The 15,189-nt window shown below is 39.7% G+C and overlaps 1 protein-coding gene across 1 annotated transcript; it reads right to left on the bottom strand.

Annotated features, from left to right (window-relative positions):
- Positions 1-13,462: 13,462 nt before the first annotated feature.
- LOC113708986 (uncharacterized) lies at positions 13,463-14,167 on the bottom strand. The gene has a single exon (XM_027231737.1). The coding sequence runs from the start codon at positions 14,165-14,167 to the stop codon at positions 13,463-13,465; it is 705 nt and encodes a 234-aa protein (XP_027087538.1).
- Between the last annotated feature and the right edge of the window lie 1,022 nt (positions 14,168-15,189).

Below are 15,189 nucleotides of genomic sequence, written 5' to 3'. Positions count from 1 at the left end.
GTGCCAAGTGTCCAATTTTGGTTGGCCAAACCATACCTAACTTTGCCTAACTTTCTTTGTCTTCACTTAAAAGTCAAAATTGGACCAAATTATCTTCATTCTTCATCTCCTCATGGCCGAACCTCTCTAAGCAACAAAGAGAAAAATTCCTCAACCTTCCATCTTCTCATCTTGCTTCAACCTTGAAAATCAACCGATTTCTTCTTGAATTAGTCCATAAAATCATCTTGCTAGGAGTGTTTGAAGACCTTGGTGGTGTTGTTTTGGAAGAAAACTCTCTAAGCTTCAACCTTTCTTGAAGATCTAAGGTATCTTGCTTGGAACTCATCTTTTGTTTCTACTTTTGGCCAAGTGGTGCCTTATAGTAGCTATATGCGTGATTGTACGGAAGATTTGGTGGATTGGAGTGAAGTTTCCTTAATTTTCTGATTTTTCTTGGAATTTTCTGGTTTCATATGGATGTGATGTTGTGGTCATCTATGTTGGTTGATAATAAGGGGGAATGACTCTAGGAGGTGTGAATTAGTGATGATTGCAACCAATTTTGAAGTTGGATTGAAAAATGAAAAGTTAGGGTTTCCAAACCCCTAATTCTGTCCGGTTTTGTATCTCAGGCTTAGAGGCCGAATTGGACTTTGCTCAAAACATGAAAGTTGTAGGTATTGATGTGTTTGAGGTGCCTGTAAAATTTCAGGTCATTTGGAGTAGTGTAGAGAGAGATATGTCGATTTTACTGTTGCTGTTCTGGGTTGATCAGAATGCGAAAAATGCACTAGTAATTAGCCATTTTGACTGGAATTTGTTTGGATTTTGTTGTTGGTGTCTTCTGATGAAATGTAGCTGGATGTCGTAGCTATCATATGCCTTTGGAATCACTGCATTTGGACTTGTGTAGACTGAAATGGACTCATTACAGTGTTGTGCAATTTGTGAACCTGCAATTTCGGTTCTGGTTTGGTAATCTGCATTTTTGACCTAGTTGTGCTAGGATTTGGACCGAGTGGCCTTCTACATTGTTGTAGCCCTGGTTCTTAGCTTCGAAACGGTGGGTCTTACACCCTAATCCGATAAGCGTAACGCAATTTGTGCCATTACCGCATTAGGAGGTCAAAACTGTTTTTTTTGTTGTTGGAACAAATGAGTTACATTTCCTGATTTTCTGGTTTGCTTTCATGCTTAAAATGCATATGAAACCCTATTGGGGTTGTGATTGGTATTGCTTATGACTCGTGTTTGAGTCTTAATTGTACTTTCTTGATTATGATAGGGCGTGCCGGTGATCCGAGGCTCACGTCGGGCGAAAACTTGTGAAATTACTTTGTTTGACTTGGTGAGTGTACTACTCACCTATTTGTTATTCCGTGGCTTTCTTGTACTTGAATTCTGTGTTTTGGATTAGATGGGATGATTGTTTGGACTAGGTGAGGCGAGGGTGTACTTTACCACTCTCGTACTCTCTGGCCTACTTGTTTGGATATGATATAACTTGAATACTCTTGACTGTATTTGATTTGGGTGTCGCTTGGATGCCGATCTTGACTGTACCTCTGGATCTGTACTGTTCACTTTGAGCTCTACCTCATTGGAAGTCAATGGACTCGAGCCAGTAAGGACTTGGTCGGGGACATTTGACAAGCCATGGGGACTGTATTTGAGAATCTTTGGGTATGAGACCCTAGATTCCGGTTTACTCGAGTAATACCAATTCTGTACTGTGTGGTGTTCGGGCCCGGTAAGGGGAAAGTGAGGTGGACGGATAATTGGAGTAAAGAGGAGTCTACGGTATGATTACCTGATATACATTGACGGAGGGTCAATGAAATGAGATCAAGTATGGCAAAGCGGAAAAGGGCTCTTGAGAGCCATCCGTATCCTTTTATTCCTTACACTTGGGTGTTATTGCTTTTACTTACTTGACATGCGTATTTGGATTGAATATTTCTTGTGTTTACGTGCTCTTGGTATATGTACGTGATAGTACCTCATTGGGCGAAAGCTCACTCCGTAAATTTTGTTTTCCTTACAGGGAAGTATCTTTTGGACTTTTGATTTTGAAGAATGAGTTGAGTAGAGCTAGTCAAGAGATTTTGTATAGCTCCTCAATAGTTGGAACCTTAATTGTACTTGGATTCAATACTTCCTTTTGGCTTGTATATATTCTTTTCAGTGATTGTTGGATTACCTGTATTCGATTGGGTCTTGGCGGATGATGACGTGGCAATCACTATTCACCCTACGTTTTGACTTTTGTTTTCCGTTTTACGATTGTTGGGTTGGCTAAGCGCGCTAATAGTTTTCCCGAACGACTTGAGCAAGGATTTGACATTTTAGTAGTCCTGGCGAGAGCTGGGCAGGCAGTCCGCTAACTCCTTTGGTATGCCTTAGGGGGAGGTGGGGCTGTCACAGATTTTATAGTTCATTTGAGGATTTCGTCCAAGAATCAAATAATGCATTTTTCAAATCAAACACGCTGTTTCTTTTCATGAAATTCAAGTGCATGTCATATTTTTGTAAGCCCCTTGTGCAGGTATTCATAGTTGAAATCGACGAAGGAGCATCTGGTGATGTGAAAGGCCAACGCCGAAGGAAGAAAAGAGAGAAGGAAAAAGGGACCCTACACTGAGGGCAATTTATTTTGAAAAAGATTTTCTCGAAAAATCAGAAAATTCAAAATTCAAAAAAATCAAAAAATCAAGTTCAAATTCTTGTTTCTTGGAAAATCAAATTTCTTGTTTCTTGACAATCACACTTAATTTCTTGACCAATTGGAGGCAGGATTGGATCTTACCCCACTGAATATTTCAAAAATCACGTTGGGCCTGGATTTCGTGCCGCCAACATTCCAAACAGCACGTTGGGCCTGGATTTCGTTGGGCCTGGATTTCGTGCCGCCAACCTTCCAAAAATTCCGTTGGGCCTGGATTTCGTGCCGTCAACCTCAAAAAAAAAATCAATCACGTTGGGCCTGGAATTTGTGCCGCCAACTTCACAAAATCCCGTTGAGCCTGGAATTTGTGCCGCCAACATCCCATTGAGTCTGAAATTTGTGCCGCCAGTGCAACCAAGGCAAGCTCGGGTATAATCCCATGATCAAAAGCATTTTCGGGTCAGTCCCGCGATTAAAATCTTATTCGGGTCAGTCCCACGATCAAAAGCATTTTCGGGTCAGTCCCGCGATTAAAATCTTATTCGGGTCAGTCCCACGATCAAAAGCATTTTCGGGTCAGTCCCACGATTCAAAGCTTATTCGGGTCAGTCCCATGATTCAAACCTTATGCGGGTCAGTCCCACGATTCAAACCTTGTGCGGGTCAGTCCCACAATTCAAAGCCTATTCGGGTCAGTCCCGCGATTCAAAGCTTATTCGGGTCAGTCCCGCGATTCAAAGCTTATTCGGGTCAGTCCCGCGATTAAAGCTTGTTCGGGCCAGTCCCATGATTTGAATTTCCTTCTCTAGTCAGTCCCAATTTTAATTTTTCTGTTCGGGTCAGTCCCGTTTAAATTCTGTTCGGGTCAGTCCCGTTTAAATTCCTGTTTCGGGTCAGTCCCGTTTAAATTCCTGTTTCGGGTCAGTCCCGTTCAAATTCCTGTTTCGGGTCAGTCCCGTTTAAATTCTGTTCGGGTCAGTCCCGTTTAAATTGCTGTTCGGGTCAGTCCCGTTTAAATTCCTGTTCGGGTCAGTCCCGTTTAAATTCTGTTCGGGTCAGTCCCGTTTAAATTCCTGTTTCGGGTCAGTCCCGTTTAAATTCTGTTCGGGTCAGTCCCGTTTAAATCCTGTTTCGGGTCAGTCCCGTTTAAATCCCTGTTTCGGGTCAGGTCAGTCCCGTTTAAATTGCTGTTCGGGTCAGTCCCGTTTAAATTCTGTTCGGGTCAGTCCCGTTTAAATTGCTGTTCGGGTCCGTTTAAATTGCTGTTCGGGTCAGTCCCGTTTAAATTCTGTTCGGGTCAGTCCCGTTTAAATTCTTGTTCGGGTCAGTCCCCGTTTTAAATTCTTGTTCGGGTCAGTCCCGTTTAAATTTCTGTTCGGGTCAGTCCCGTTTAAATTCCTGTTCGGGCCAGTCCCATCTTTAATTTTTGTTCGGGCCAGTCCCGCTTTTAATTTCCTGATCTAAATCAATTACACTTTAAGTTTTGTCAAGAGGGGTCAGTCCCCATTTCTAAAAACGTCCACCGTTCATGACGTTCGCCACCAAATAAAGCAGGTAGGTATTTGGTGTCTACTTTTTTGTCTCAAGTTTTTTCAAAACTCAGACAAAGAGGGGCAAACTGTAGACACCAAATTTTGAATTAATGCTTTGTGTTTAGATGATTTGCGTTTTAGTTCATTATTTGTTTGTCTAGCCCTTTTAGGTTTATTTTATTTTAGTTTTATTCCCTTTTTAGTTTTTAGTTGTTTTTGTAGTTTTTATTTTGTAAGTTTAGCGTAGAATTTTTAGAGAAAAAAGGAAAAAGAGGAAAAGTGAAAAATGAAAAAAGGGGGGGAAAAGAAAAGGGAAAAATGGTTTAATGCATATTGGCCTATTTTTGGGAAAAAGAAAAAAATGAAAAGTTTGAAAATTGAAAAAAAAAAAAGAGAAGCTTTTAGTGTAATAGGCATTATTTACTTTTTGATACATTTTAATTATTTTTCAAAGAAAAGAAAAATTCCAAAAAATATTAATATTTCAGGTTACAAGCATTTGTGTTTTTGATTGCATTTTATTGTTATTTCTATTATTCATATCTTGTCAATTTCATTTAAGTAAAGAAAAAAAAAAAAAAAATTTTTTGCCGCAGCATGAAAGCTGCAGACTTGCGCAGCTTGCAAAGAGGATTGGGACGGCTCCTGGGAGTGCAATTACTGAAGAAAGTACAATCAGGTTTTAGGGTTGATTCACCATATAAAAACGAGAGAAAGGATCAGCCGCAACAGGAGATTTTTTGAGAAGAGATTGACGAAAAAAGCCACGGCAAAAGAAAGAGGAGGAACGGCTGGGAGAGTGAAGGGGATAGCGAGGGTTTTGAGAGAGGAATACCTTAGAGGAAAAGAAGGCGGAAGAAAAGGCTGGGGAAAAGCTACGGGAGAGAAATCAGAAAAGGTGGCGGCTGCAAAATCTGGAAAAACGGAAAAAGAAAGAAACAGAGGTAGAGGTGGCTGGGCAGAAAAACCTGGGGGCTGGAATGATATCTGAGAGAGGAGAGGACTAGGGGATAGCGGCTAAGCCTGGGGAGAAAGAAAACAGAAAGGGACTGGGGGTTTGAAAGAAAAAGAAAAGAGTTACGGGGGGAAAGTTTTGGGTTTGACGGCTAAAAATCAGAGAGAGCCGAGAGAGTTTCTTGGGAGAGTGAGGAGAGCATACGGGTTTTGGCAACGGCTGAACTGAGAAAATTTCTGAGGGAGGCTAAGGCAGAGGACATACGAGAGAGAGGTGACAGCCGAAACTAGGAAAAACAAAGAGATGAAAGCAGCGTGAGGAAGATAAGTTGGCAGCAAGAGGAAAAGAAACAAAGACAACAACATCAGGAAAGCATACCTTCGGACATCCACGTTTGCCTGCGGCTAAATTTCTCTCCTTCTACGGTAAAAGCTCTTGCCCTTTTTCCTGGTATTTGAATGTCATTTCTGGTTTTCTGTGAGAGGAGTGTCTGATTATTTTCTAGTTGATTGAAGTTCATAAACATTTTCTCCATCATCTGTGATTTGTTTGGTTGCATCTTGCGTCATTGCTGTGCTGCACGGCCTCCAAAATAATGTTTTTTTTTGCTAAATTCTGGGACGTTAAGTATGTTGATGATTGGGAGTGGTTTGAAACTGCCATTTAGATTTTTGTTAAGTTGTGATTGTTGAACGAATCCAAGAGGAGGTTCATTCCAGAAAGTCTTTGAACCGAAGTGGTAAATTTTTAGAAAAGATTGCATTTTGGGACTGATTTGGGCATGTTTAGAGGTTGAATGTTGTTGTTTTTCTGGTTCAAAATCAAAGTTTTGATGTTTGATAGTGATGTTAGTTGAGTTTGGATGAACGAATGGCATTCTGCATGAACACAAGAATGATAGAGAAGTATGTTTGGAAAATTGCCGCAAATTGCGATTTTTCATTCTTTTGCTGCATTGTGTATTTTGTTGCTTGAACTGAGTTTCTGGAATGGATAAAATTCTGTTCCTGATTGGGTTGCAATAGAGTACAATGTGTGCGTTTGGGATTCTAGAGACAAGGGCCAGCAGATTTATGCATTTTGTTTAGTCAAAATTTGGTACATGTTCTGATTTTTTTGTATACCGTGAATTCGGAAGTTTGCAAATGTTTTCCTCTTCCCTTCGCCTCAAGTCCCCGCACTTCTTGTTTGCAATGTTGATTCGATTGAATGAAATGGCTGAACTTCGTGGTTGGTGCAAGTTTGTTTTGTGTTTGAGTCAACAATATAGCTGAAATTGCTGAAAAACGCAGCAACAAAGAGTTTGCCGCATTTTTATGCTGTGTTTTCCTATCTTAAATTGTTAGTTTACCTTTAGGCATTTCAGTTTCATGTTCAATCTGTTTTAAGGGAAAGGAAATGGGAGATTTGATGTTAAGTTGGTATGTTTTAAGGCTGAAACATTGCAGCCATAGTCGAACATTTTTGCTGGAAAAGGAATTTCAAAGTGTCGAACCATTTTTTATGTGTTCTCTTCCAGAATTTCTGCATCAGTTCCCTCTATGCTATTTGTTTGTTTGGATGTTGAGGTTATGCACTCTATTGTTTAGCTTTAGGTTATGATTTTAGTTGAATGTTTGAGTAGAGCTTGCGTTTTTATCCTGAAACACGAGTTTGGAAGCAAGTGCAGCGGGCTGGTTTCATTTCTTGTTGCAGGATATTGTTTTCATAAGCTTTGCATGCTTTTGCATGAGAAAGGTCCAAGGAAATTGCCTCTTTACCACCTGCGGTTTCTCCTTATGCCGTTATGACTCAAGTAATTGGAACATTTAATCAATTTGATCCCTCAAGCTTCCCCATGTTCCACAAAAGTCCAAGCATGTTCTAATTTCATTGCAATTAGGTCCCTGAACTTTATTCTTCTTTAATTTTGACCCCAAAACTTTGTTCGTTTTTGCAATCAAATCCTTTCTTCTTTTGGCTTCTTGAATGTGGGTTGCTGACATGATTTAATTGATTCAATTTCAAGTTGACCGTTTTATTTTTTTTTACGATTATTTGATAAATAAGGTGATGCCTTGACTCTTTTATTATTTTGGAGGGTAAATAAGTATTTCACCCCATTAAAGCTCCAACTCAAGGGAGGTATAATTTCTTTTATCTTTTTTTTTGCCTCTCTTATGTGCTCCTACGTGTTATGTGAATATGCATGTCTACTTGTTTTACTAGTTTTTCCTTAATTTCTTTTATTTATGTCATTTACTTTTGCTTTTTATTTAAGTTATGCTTTATGGGGTATGTGTACACCTCTTGGCTTGTAATAGATAGGGTTGGGAGGAGCATTCGATGAAGAGCTGTTGAAGACTTGTGCCTAGCTAGCAAATGTAATAGTTAGGGCCTTAATCGCCTTATGTGTCTTGCATGTCTATGTGCTATATGTTTAATCGTTTTCTTAGGTTTTGGCACTTAGATATGCATGCTAAGTGTTATGTGCTATGTGATTGACATGTCTACTCGCTTTCCATAGCCTGAATGAATGTGATGGATGAATGTACGTTTCCGCTAGTCCAACGCTAGTCGGAATTCATAGAATGGGCTAGTCCAACGCTGGACCCTTAGGGATTTCCCCTCGTTAGTACATCATTTGCTTGTTCACCACATATCACGCATTTTCCTTAGTTTCATCATTTGGCATGATCCTCGAACCCGTTTTCCCTCCATTTTAGGATTTTTGCATTTCATACTAGTTATAGGGTTCATTTGCTTGAGAGTCCCCTTAAATACGGGATATAGACGAGTGTGGCTTTTTCTAAGCCTTAGCACGCTTGTATCCTCTCTATAAAAGGGCAAATTGAGTCACGATCTAGGTCTCCCCGTACCCAATATGCATGAATTCCCTAGGCTCATGCATTTCTAAGTCCACTCTATCATTACACTTTCACTTTTCCTCCCATTTGCACACGTACACCTTTTATCTCTTCACTTGCACACTTTCACTTTTGTCTCATTTGTACACGTACACCTTTTTATCCCTTCACTTGCACACAAACACTTGTAAATACATTTACACACCTCCACTTACATCCTATTATTTTTATTATTTTTCTCACTTCACATATCCTCACATTGCATACATGCATTCCATTCATTTGCATCCCACTTGCATTATTCGTGACTTCTTCAAAGGGTCGTTATTGGGCTTCACAATTAATGTGATTGGCACCACTCAACCTTTGAAGGGAAATTTCCCCCAATACCCCTAGGTCTAGGGTTTGCATTCACGTAGTGCATCCAAATGTAATAAATTCTTTGGTTAAAACAAGAAAATCTTTGATTAAATCATGCAACTAGCCTTGGCTAGGTCGAAGGGGTGCCTTGGATTTTTATCCTTGCCTTCCCCTTCGTCAAATGTGACTCCCGAACCTTTTTCATTGGTTTACGTGGACTAGGAGTCGTTTAAAAGGGGTTTCTTATAACTTTTTCCTAAAAAATTCATTTTTAGGTGACTTGGTACACCTTAAATCATTACCAAGTGGCGACTCCCATTTTTTCAAAAACCCTTTTTAAACTATAATTTTGGGTCAAATCGTCGCATTTTCAAACCCCCATTTAGACCCATTTTTCTTTTAAATCACGATTCATTTTCCAATCACAAAATACATCTTTCTCAAACCATTTATTTATTTTTCTTATCAAAAAATGGGGCGCGACACATTTGATTTGAAAAGCAATTTGAAAATTTTTTGGGCTAATCGAATAGTGGGAGACCTTTTAACAAATTCGAACGAATGAATGGTTTTGGTTGGCCCAGGAATTTGTACAAATTAATTTAACTGTGACGAGTTTGATATTGAAGAAATTTGTAATCTCCTAACACAGACCAAAACCCTAATTCATCCAAATCAAATAAATGCACTGGGTGATTATCTTAAAAATAACTAGGTTTCTCAATTTGAATTTTGACATTAAAACCTTAATTAGCCGACTGGGTTGGATGAAATTGATGATTTATTCAAAAATTGACCGGATCACCTTAAAAAAGGGTAAAATGGTCAAATGCATGAATAAGATTTGATTATTTATTCAAAATTGAATGGATAACCCTAAAAGTGAATTAAACTAGCCAAATGAATTGAATGAAATCAATTGATCAAAACATATCGAGTGAAATGATGATTTATTCAAAATCGACCGAATTGCCCTAAAAATAGGTAAACTGGTCGAATGGATCAGACAAAATTGATGATTTATTCAAAATTGATAAGATTGCCCTAAGAATGGGTAAACTAATCAAATGAATTGAATGAAATTAGTGATCTATTCAAAAACGACTTGATTGCCCTAAAAATGAACAAATTGATAAAATGGACTGGATGAAATTGATGAATAAAATGGTCCAATGGATTGAATGGAATTGACGGCTTATTGGTAGTTTCAAAAATTTATTGCGATGCATTAGTCTATGAGCCTTCTAATATCAAATTTTGGCCTCAAATTATTTATCGTCTCAATAGTGAGGAATTACTTGTGAATTTCTTCAAATTAATGTCCTTTACGCCAGGGATCTTTACCAATTTTGATAAAATGGCCAAAAGGTGATTATTAGACGCTCATATTCCAAAGAACGCTCTTGAAAATGATCAGATCCTACCTTACCTCGTGCACTACCCCTTTGGATGGTACAGGAAATATAAATGTGCAAGTCTCATTGGATTATATATCCGAGACACAGGGCGGTTTAATCCTAGCACGGGATCCCCTAAATGGCATTCCCTTCTAAGGTGGATGCATGATGCCAGTTTATTAAAGCAATAAAACATGCGATTTAAAGAAAAACATGCCCTAAGGAGCCCTATATATGCCCGGATAGGCCTAAAATGATATGCTATTAAATTTTTTTTAAACAAACGATAAAATTTTATAGATATTAACACTTGAAAATACAAGAGTTAATTAGAAAAAGGGGTAACTACCCCCATATCTTTCCTAGAAAGAACAGTTAACCATGTTGGAAATGAAGCTTGCCAATCAATGGTATTAACCACCTTGGTTGCAAATTAAGCCATTGCATGACTGCAACCATTCGCACTTCTGGTGTAACGGCCCCACTTCTCCCTAGGGCGTACCCTAGGGTATCGGCGGACCGCCTGCCCAGCTCTCGCCGGGACTCAGTCAGTCACTATAAGAAAAGATAAGAAAATCCACAAAACAATCGAAATAACAATAATTCCAAACTTAAACGTAAACTTATATACATTACTGTCTCAATGGAAGTACAACTGTCAAAATATAGGTTCTCAATTCACCATACAACCAGCCCGTGCCAAGCACTAGGGCGAGAACCTTTACAAAAGAAACCAAAGTACCAAAACGGCTAATCTATTCGTAGCTTCCGTCCTCGCACGTCTTCCCCTGCTAAGGAAAACAAAAACTAAAGGGATGAGCTGGAAAGCTCAGTGAGGTTCCGTACACATAGGCAACAAGAGAAACAAATGCATGTAAACAACAATTCAAGATACAAGTACAATAAAGCGATAAACACATTCATTAAAAGGATACGGGCTCACTAGGAGCCATAAATTCGTTCATTCGCTCGTTCTCCTGACATTTCCCCCTTATTCCTCCGTTCGTTTAAAGATTTCATTTTTGTAAGTAAAACCCCCGTTCGTTCATCCATTCGTTCATTTCATTCACCCCGTCCCTGGCTTTTGGCCAGGCTCCACCAACCTACAGGGTAATACTCGAGTATACCGGATCGTTCATCCAAGTTCCTAATCGCTCGACCGAGTCCAACTGGCTCGAGACGACCGGTAACAAGGGGCAATGGCCAGTTCAGCCCGAAGGCCTACATTCATGCACAATTAACATTTCAATCGCTCAATCATTAAAATTTCACAATCATTTAGGCTAAGTGCGGTAAAGTACACACTCGCCTCAAAAATCATTTTAGCAATCATTGAAAGCGTTTAACACGTTATCAATCATTCAAACAAGCCATAAAATCAGGAAACATAACAAACAAGGAACACTCACCTATAACCGCAAAACAACGCCCAATTCTCAATCACCAATGAAACCTAAAATTCCACAAAGATCACATTACAATCCATTTAACATGATTTAGAGGAAATCAACAATTACCCGACTACTCGCGAGTAAACGTAAAAAGACTTTCAAAGTGTAACGAGGCACTTGGATTCGTAGACAAGAATAACCCTAATGCAACCCAAACCAAGAAGGTTATAAAATCTCTAAGAGGAAACACTCACTCCAAACAATTCGAAATTCCAATAGAGCTAAGAAAACATTCTTTCAGAATTGCGTATGTGATTCAAAGGCATATATATACAAGTGGTCAATAACTAACCAATGCCTTGATAAAAATCGTGTGAAAAGGAGGACAAAATACTTTAACTTCCACACTTAAAACCTTGCTTAGAAACAATGCACTTATGGCCGATAAAACCGGAACTCATACCTCTATCGGTTGGAAAGGCTTAAGGACCATTTGAAGTTTGAAACGAAAAGGTATCATGTTTTCAAAAGATAAAACGGTCACATTATTTGCCAAAGACAATATACGAGTTCGAATAGAAATTTAGTCTTCGATCCTTTATTCAAAAAACCCGAAGACGCTTCCAAGGAAATACGTTCAATATGATACAAAATACATTTTCGAAAACCACTTTAACTTATTCATTTTACAAGAAAATAAACGGACGGCATGTCCCTTGTGTTTACCTATTTTTCCAGCCATTAATGGCTTCATTATTTTTCTCAAATCAGTCCCAACATGCCGTATAGAATAATCTCATGTCCAAAAGCCGTTCACTAGGCTTAAAGTCATATAAATACAACAATAACTATTAAAAGCAAGCTAGAAACATTTTCAGATAAAACAATGCTTGACATCATTTTGCGGGAATGGCACTAAAGGCACTACGATTATTGGATTAGGGTGCAAGACCCACCGTTTAGAAGCTAAGAGATAGTGCTACAACAATGTAGAAGGTCACTCAGTCCAGTTTGTAGTGCAACTAGGTCAAAAATACAAGATACCAGATCAGAACCGCAAAAACAGGTGGACAAACCACGTTCTGGTTAACGAACTACAATTCGGTCTACTTAGGTCCAAATCCATTGATTCCAAAGCCAAATGATAGCTAGGACATCATGCTACATTTCATTAGAAGACCTCTACAACCAGTTCAGAAGTTTTCCTAGCCAAAATAGCTAATTACTGCAACAATTCCCACGTTCGGATGAAACCAGAGCAGCAGGGGTAAATTCGATTTTTCTCACTCTACACTACTCCGATTGACCTGAAATTTTACAGGCACCTCAAACACATCAATACCTACAACTTTCATGTTTTAAGATAAGGCCAATTCGGCCTCTAACTAGGGTGAACAGTGCCGGACAGAATTGAAGACAATGAAGCCCTAAGTTTTCCAAATTTCCTTCCAAACAACATTTTCTTGCAATTAACCATCATTCACACTAACTAGCCTCATTCTATAACATTTCCATTCATTATATATGACCACTTAGACAAAATCATATGCAAACAGAAAAATCATAATTAAATATCAAACTTCACCTTAAATCACCCCAAATCAAGATATAACTCACAAAATGACATGTCCAACCCTTACACTTCACAATTTAACCATTATCAATGCAAGAGAGAACTTTCTTAATCATCTTACCTCACAACTCAAGAAGACTAGCAAATCCAAGCTCCCCTTTAAAAATCACTCCACCCAAAAGCTTTAACCTTCCAAGAAGCTCACTTGTATGGAGGGAATTAAAAATCTATTGGTGAAGTTCCAAGATTGAAGCAAAAATCAAAGATGAAGATTGAAGAGTTTTTCTCCCTTTGCTCTCAAAGCTCACGGCTGGACAGGGAAGAAATGAGATATTTTGGACCAAAAAAAGTGGGATAAGAATGAAAGAAACAGCCGGTCAAAGCCTCTGACCGGCTGTGACACGTCACAATCCGGCCAGAATCTGGCCGGATTTCCGGCCGGATTCTTGGCCGGATATGAGGCCGAGACGAAACATTTTTTTTTTCAAAAATGTAGGGCAATCCGGCCAGCTATCTGGCCAGAAACTGGCCGGATTTCCGGCCGGATTTGGCCACTTCACTTTTCCAAAATTTTTTTCCTTTTTTTTTTCCTTTTTTTTTTCTTTTTCCGAATTCAATTGTCGCGCTCAAACGTACTTCTAACACATACACTTACATACATATTTCCTACATAAATGCACATAACAACTAGGCCTTCCTATTTCCAACGATTAGTTAACAAATTTTGCACTTAAGAGGAGAAAAGGAGAAGAAACAATAGACTAAGGAAATATGCAAATTCTAGGGTTCTCACATCTGGGAACAAAAGAGAAGATACAACTGTCAAAGCTAGTCTTTAGGGCCTCAATGTCTTCTAGGATTGTTTGTAACTTACAATCCTGAACATTGCCCGCATTGATCGAGCTCACAATGTTTCTGCAGTCCGACTGGACTTCTATCTTTGTCCATCCTGCAGCTTGAGCCATATCCAGCGCACTTCGGATTGCTAAAGATTCCTCCGTGGCAGCTTCCCCTTTTTTCCTTCTACTAATCCCTCGGACTTTCACTAGATCTCCTCGCCAGTTCCGTGCAACAATTCCCAATCCGGTCCTGACCATTTTTGCTGAGATTGCTGCGTCCGTATTAATTCTCACTACTCCCTCCATTGGTGGCTCCCAATTATGATGACTCAATCTTTCCTGCTCTGTTGATTCGAATCCTCGGGGTTGAGGACCAGTTGCCTCTTCAAATTCGATCCACTCTTGCTGGGCTTTGTCAATTATCACTTTTGCGTCCACGCTCTCCAGCTGGAATACTCTCTTGTTTCTCGCCTTCCACAGCTGCCAAAGTATATATACTGTGAGCTTGATGCGGTCCATTCCTTGGGCACCCTTAGCCGATTCCATCACAGCATCCCACCACCTCCACATGTTGCATTGTAGCTCAGCTATCCCTTCCCAACTCACCGGAGCTAGCCTCCAAGCCATTTGAGCTGTTGGACAAAAAAAGAATACATGTTCAATGGTCTCCGTAGCCTCACCACAACATTGGCACTGATTGCTTCCTTTCCCAACTCTTTGGTAGAGAGCTTCACTAGTAGCCAGCAGCTTCACTAGTAGCCAGCCCATTTTGCAAACACCTCCATAAAAAATGCTTGAGCTTCATTTTGATATTGAAGCCCCACAATCTTTTCCACACCGTGTGCTTCCTAATTGCCCAGCAAGTCTCTGATTCAGGTGCAATCCTGTGGTTCATAATCTCCCTTCCCCCTTTGGCAATAACGTAGCCTGTTCTAACTGTATAAGCACCAGACTTGCTATGCAACCAATACAATCTGTCTTTCCTTTCATATAGACTAAGAGGGATGTTAGTTATGAGATCCACATCATCTATGTTAAACCAGCGATGCAATGTATCAGTCTTCCACCTCCCCTCCTCTATTAGTTCATGGATACACTCAAGTTGACACCCTGCTGGTTTTACCGTAGTTAATTTCCCATAGCGCGATCCAGCTACCCATCTGTCTTCCCAATTTTTAATTGACCTTCCATCTCCTACCCTCTTGTATAGGCCCTGCTGAAGCAGCTCACCTCCCTTGTGTAAACTTTTCCAGCACCAAGATGCTGTGCTCGGGGGCTTTTGAACAAGCCAATCATTCTTTTTCATGTACTTAGCTTTCAGGACCTTGCTTACTAACAAATTCGGATTTGTAACAACCCTCCAAATTTGTTTTGCAAGCAAGGCAACATTGAAGGCTTCTAAGTCTCTAAAGCCCAAACCCCCTTTCCCTTTAACTTCAGTAAGCTTACTCCACCTCACCCAATGCACTTTGTTCTCTAGACCACCCCCGCCCCACCAGAATCTGGCAATAGTTGCACTAATACCCTTGCACAAGCCTTTAGGGAGCTTAAAACAAGACATAATATAGGTAGGCATTGCCATGATGACAGATTTGATTAGGATCTCCTTACCCCCTTGACTAAGCACTTTATGTTTCCATCCTTGGAGT

Source organism: Coffea arabica, chromosome 9c (assembly GCF_036785885.1).
Source record: "Coffea arabica cultivar ET-39 chromosome 9c, Coffea Arabica ET-39 HiFi, whole genome shotgun sequence".
In the NCBI taxonomy this organism is placed as follows: Eukaryota; Viridiplantae; Streptophyta; class Magnoliopsida; order Gentianales; family Rubiaceae; genus Coffea; species Coffea arabica.
This window is presented reverse-complemented; position numbering and strand designations above follow the sequence as displayed.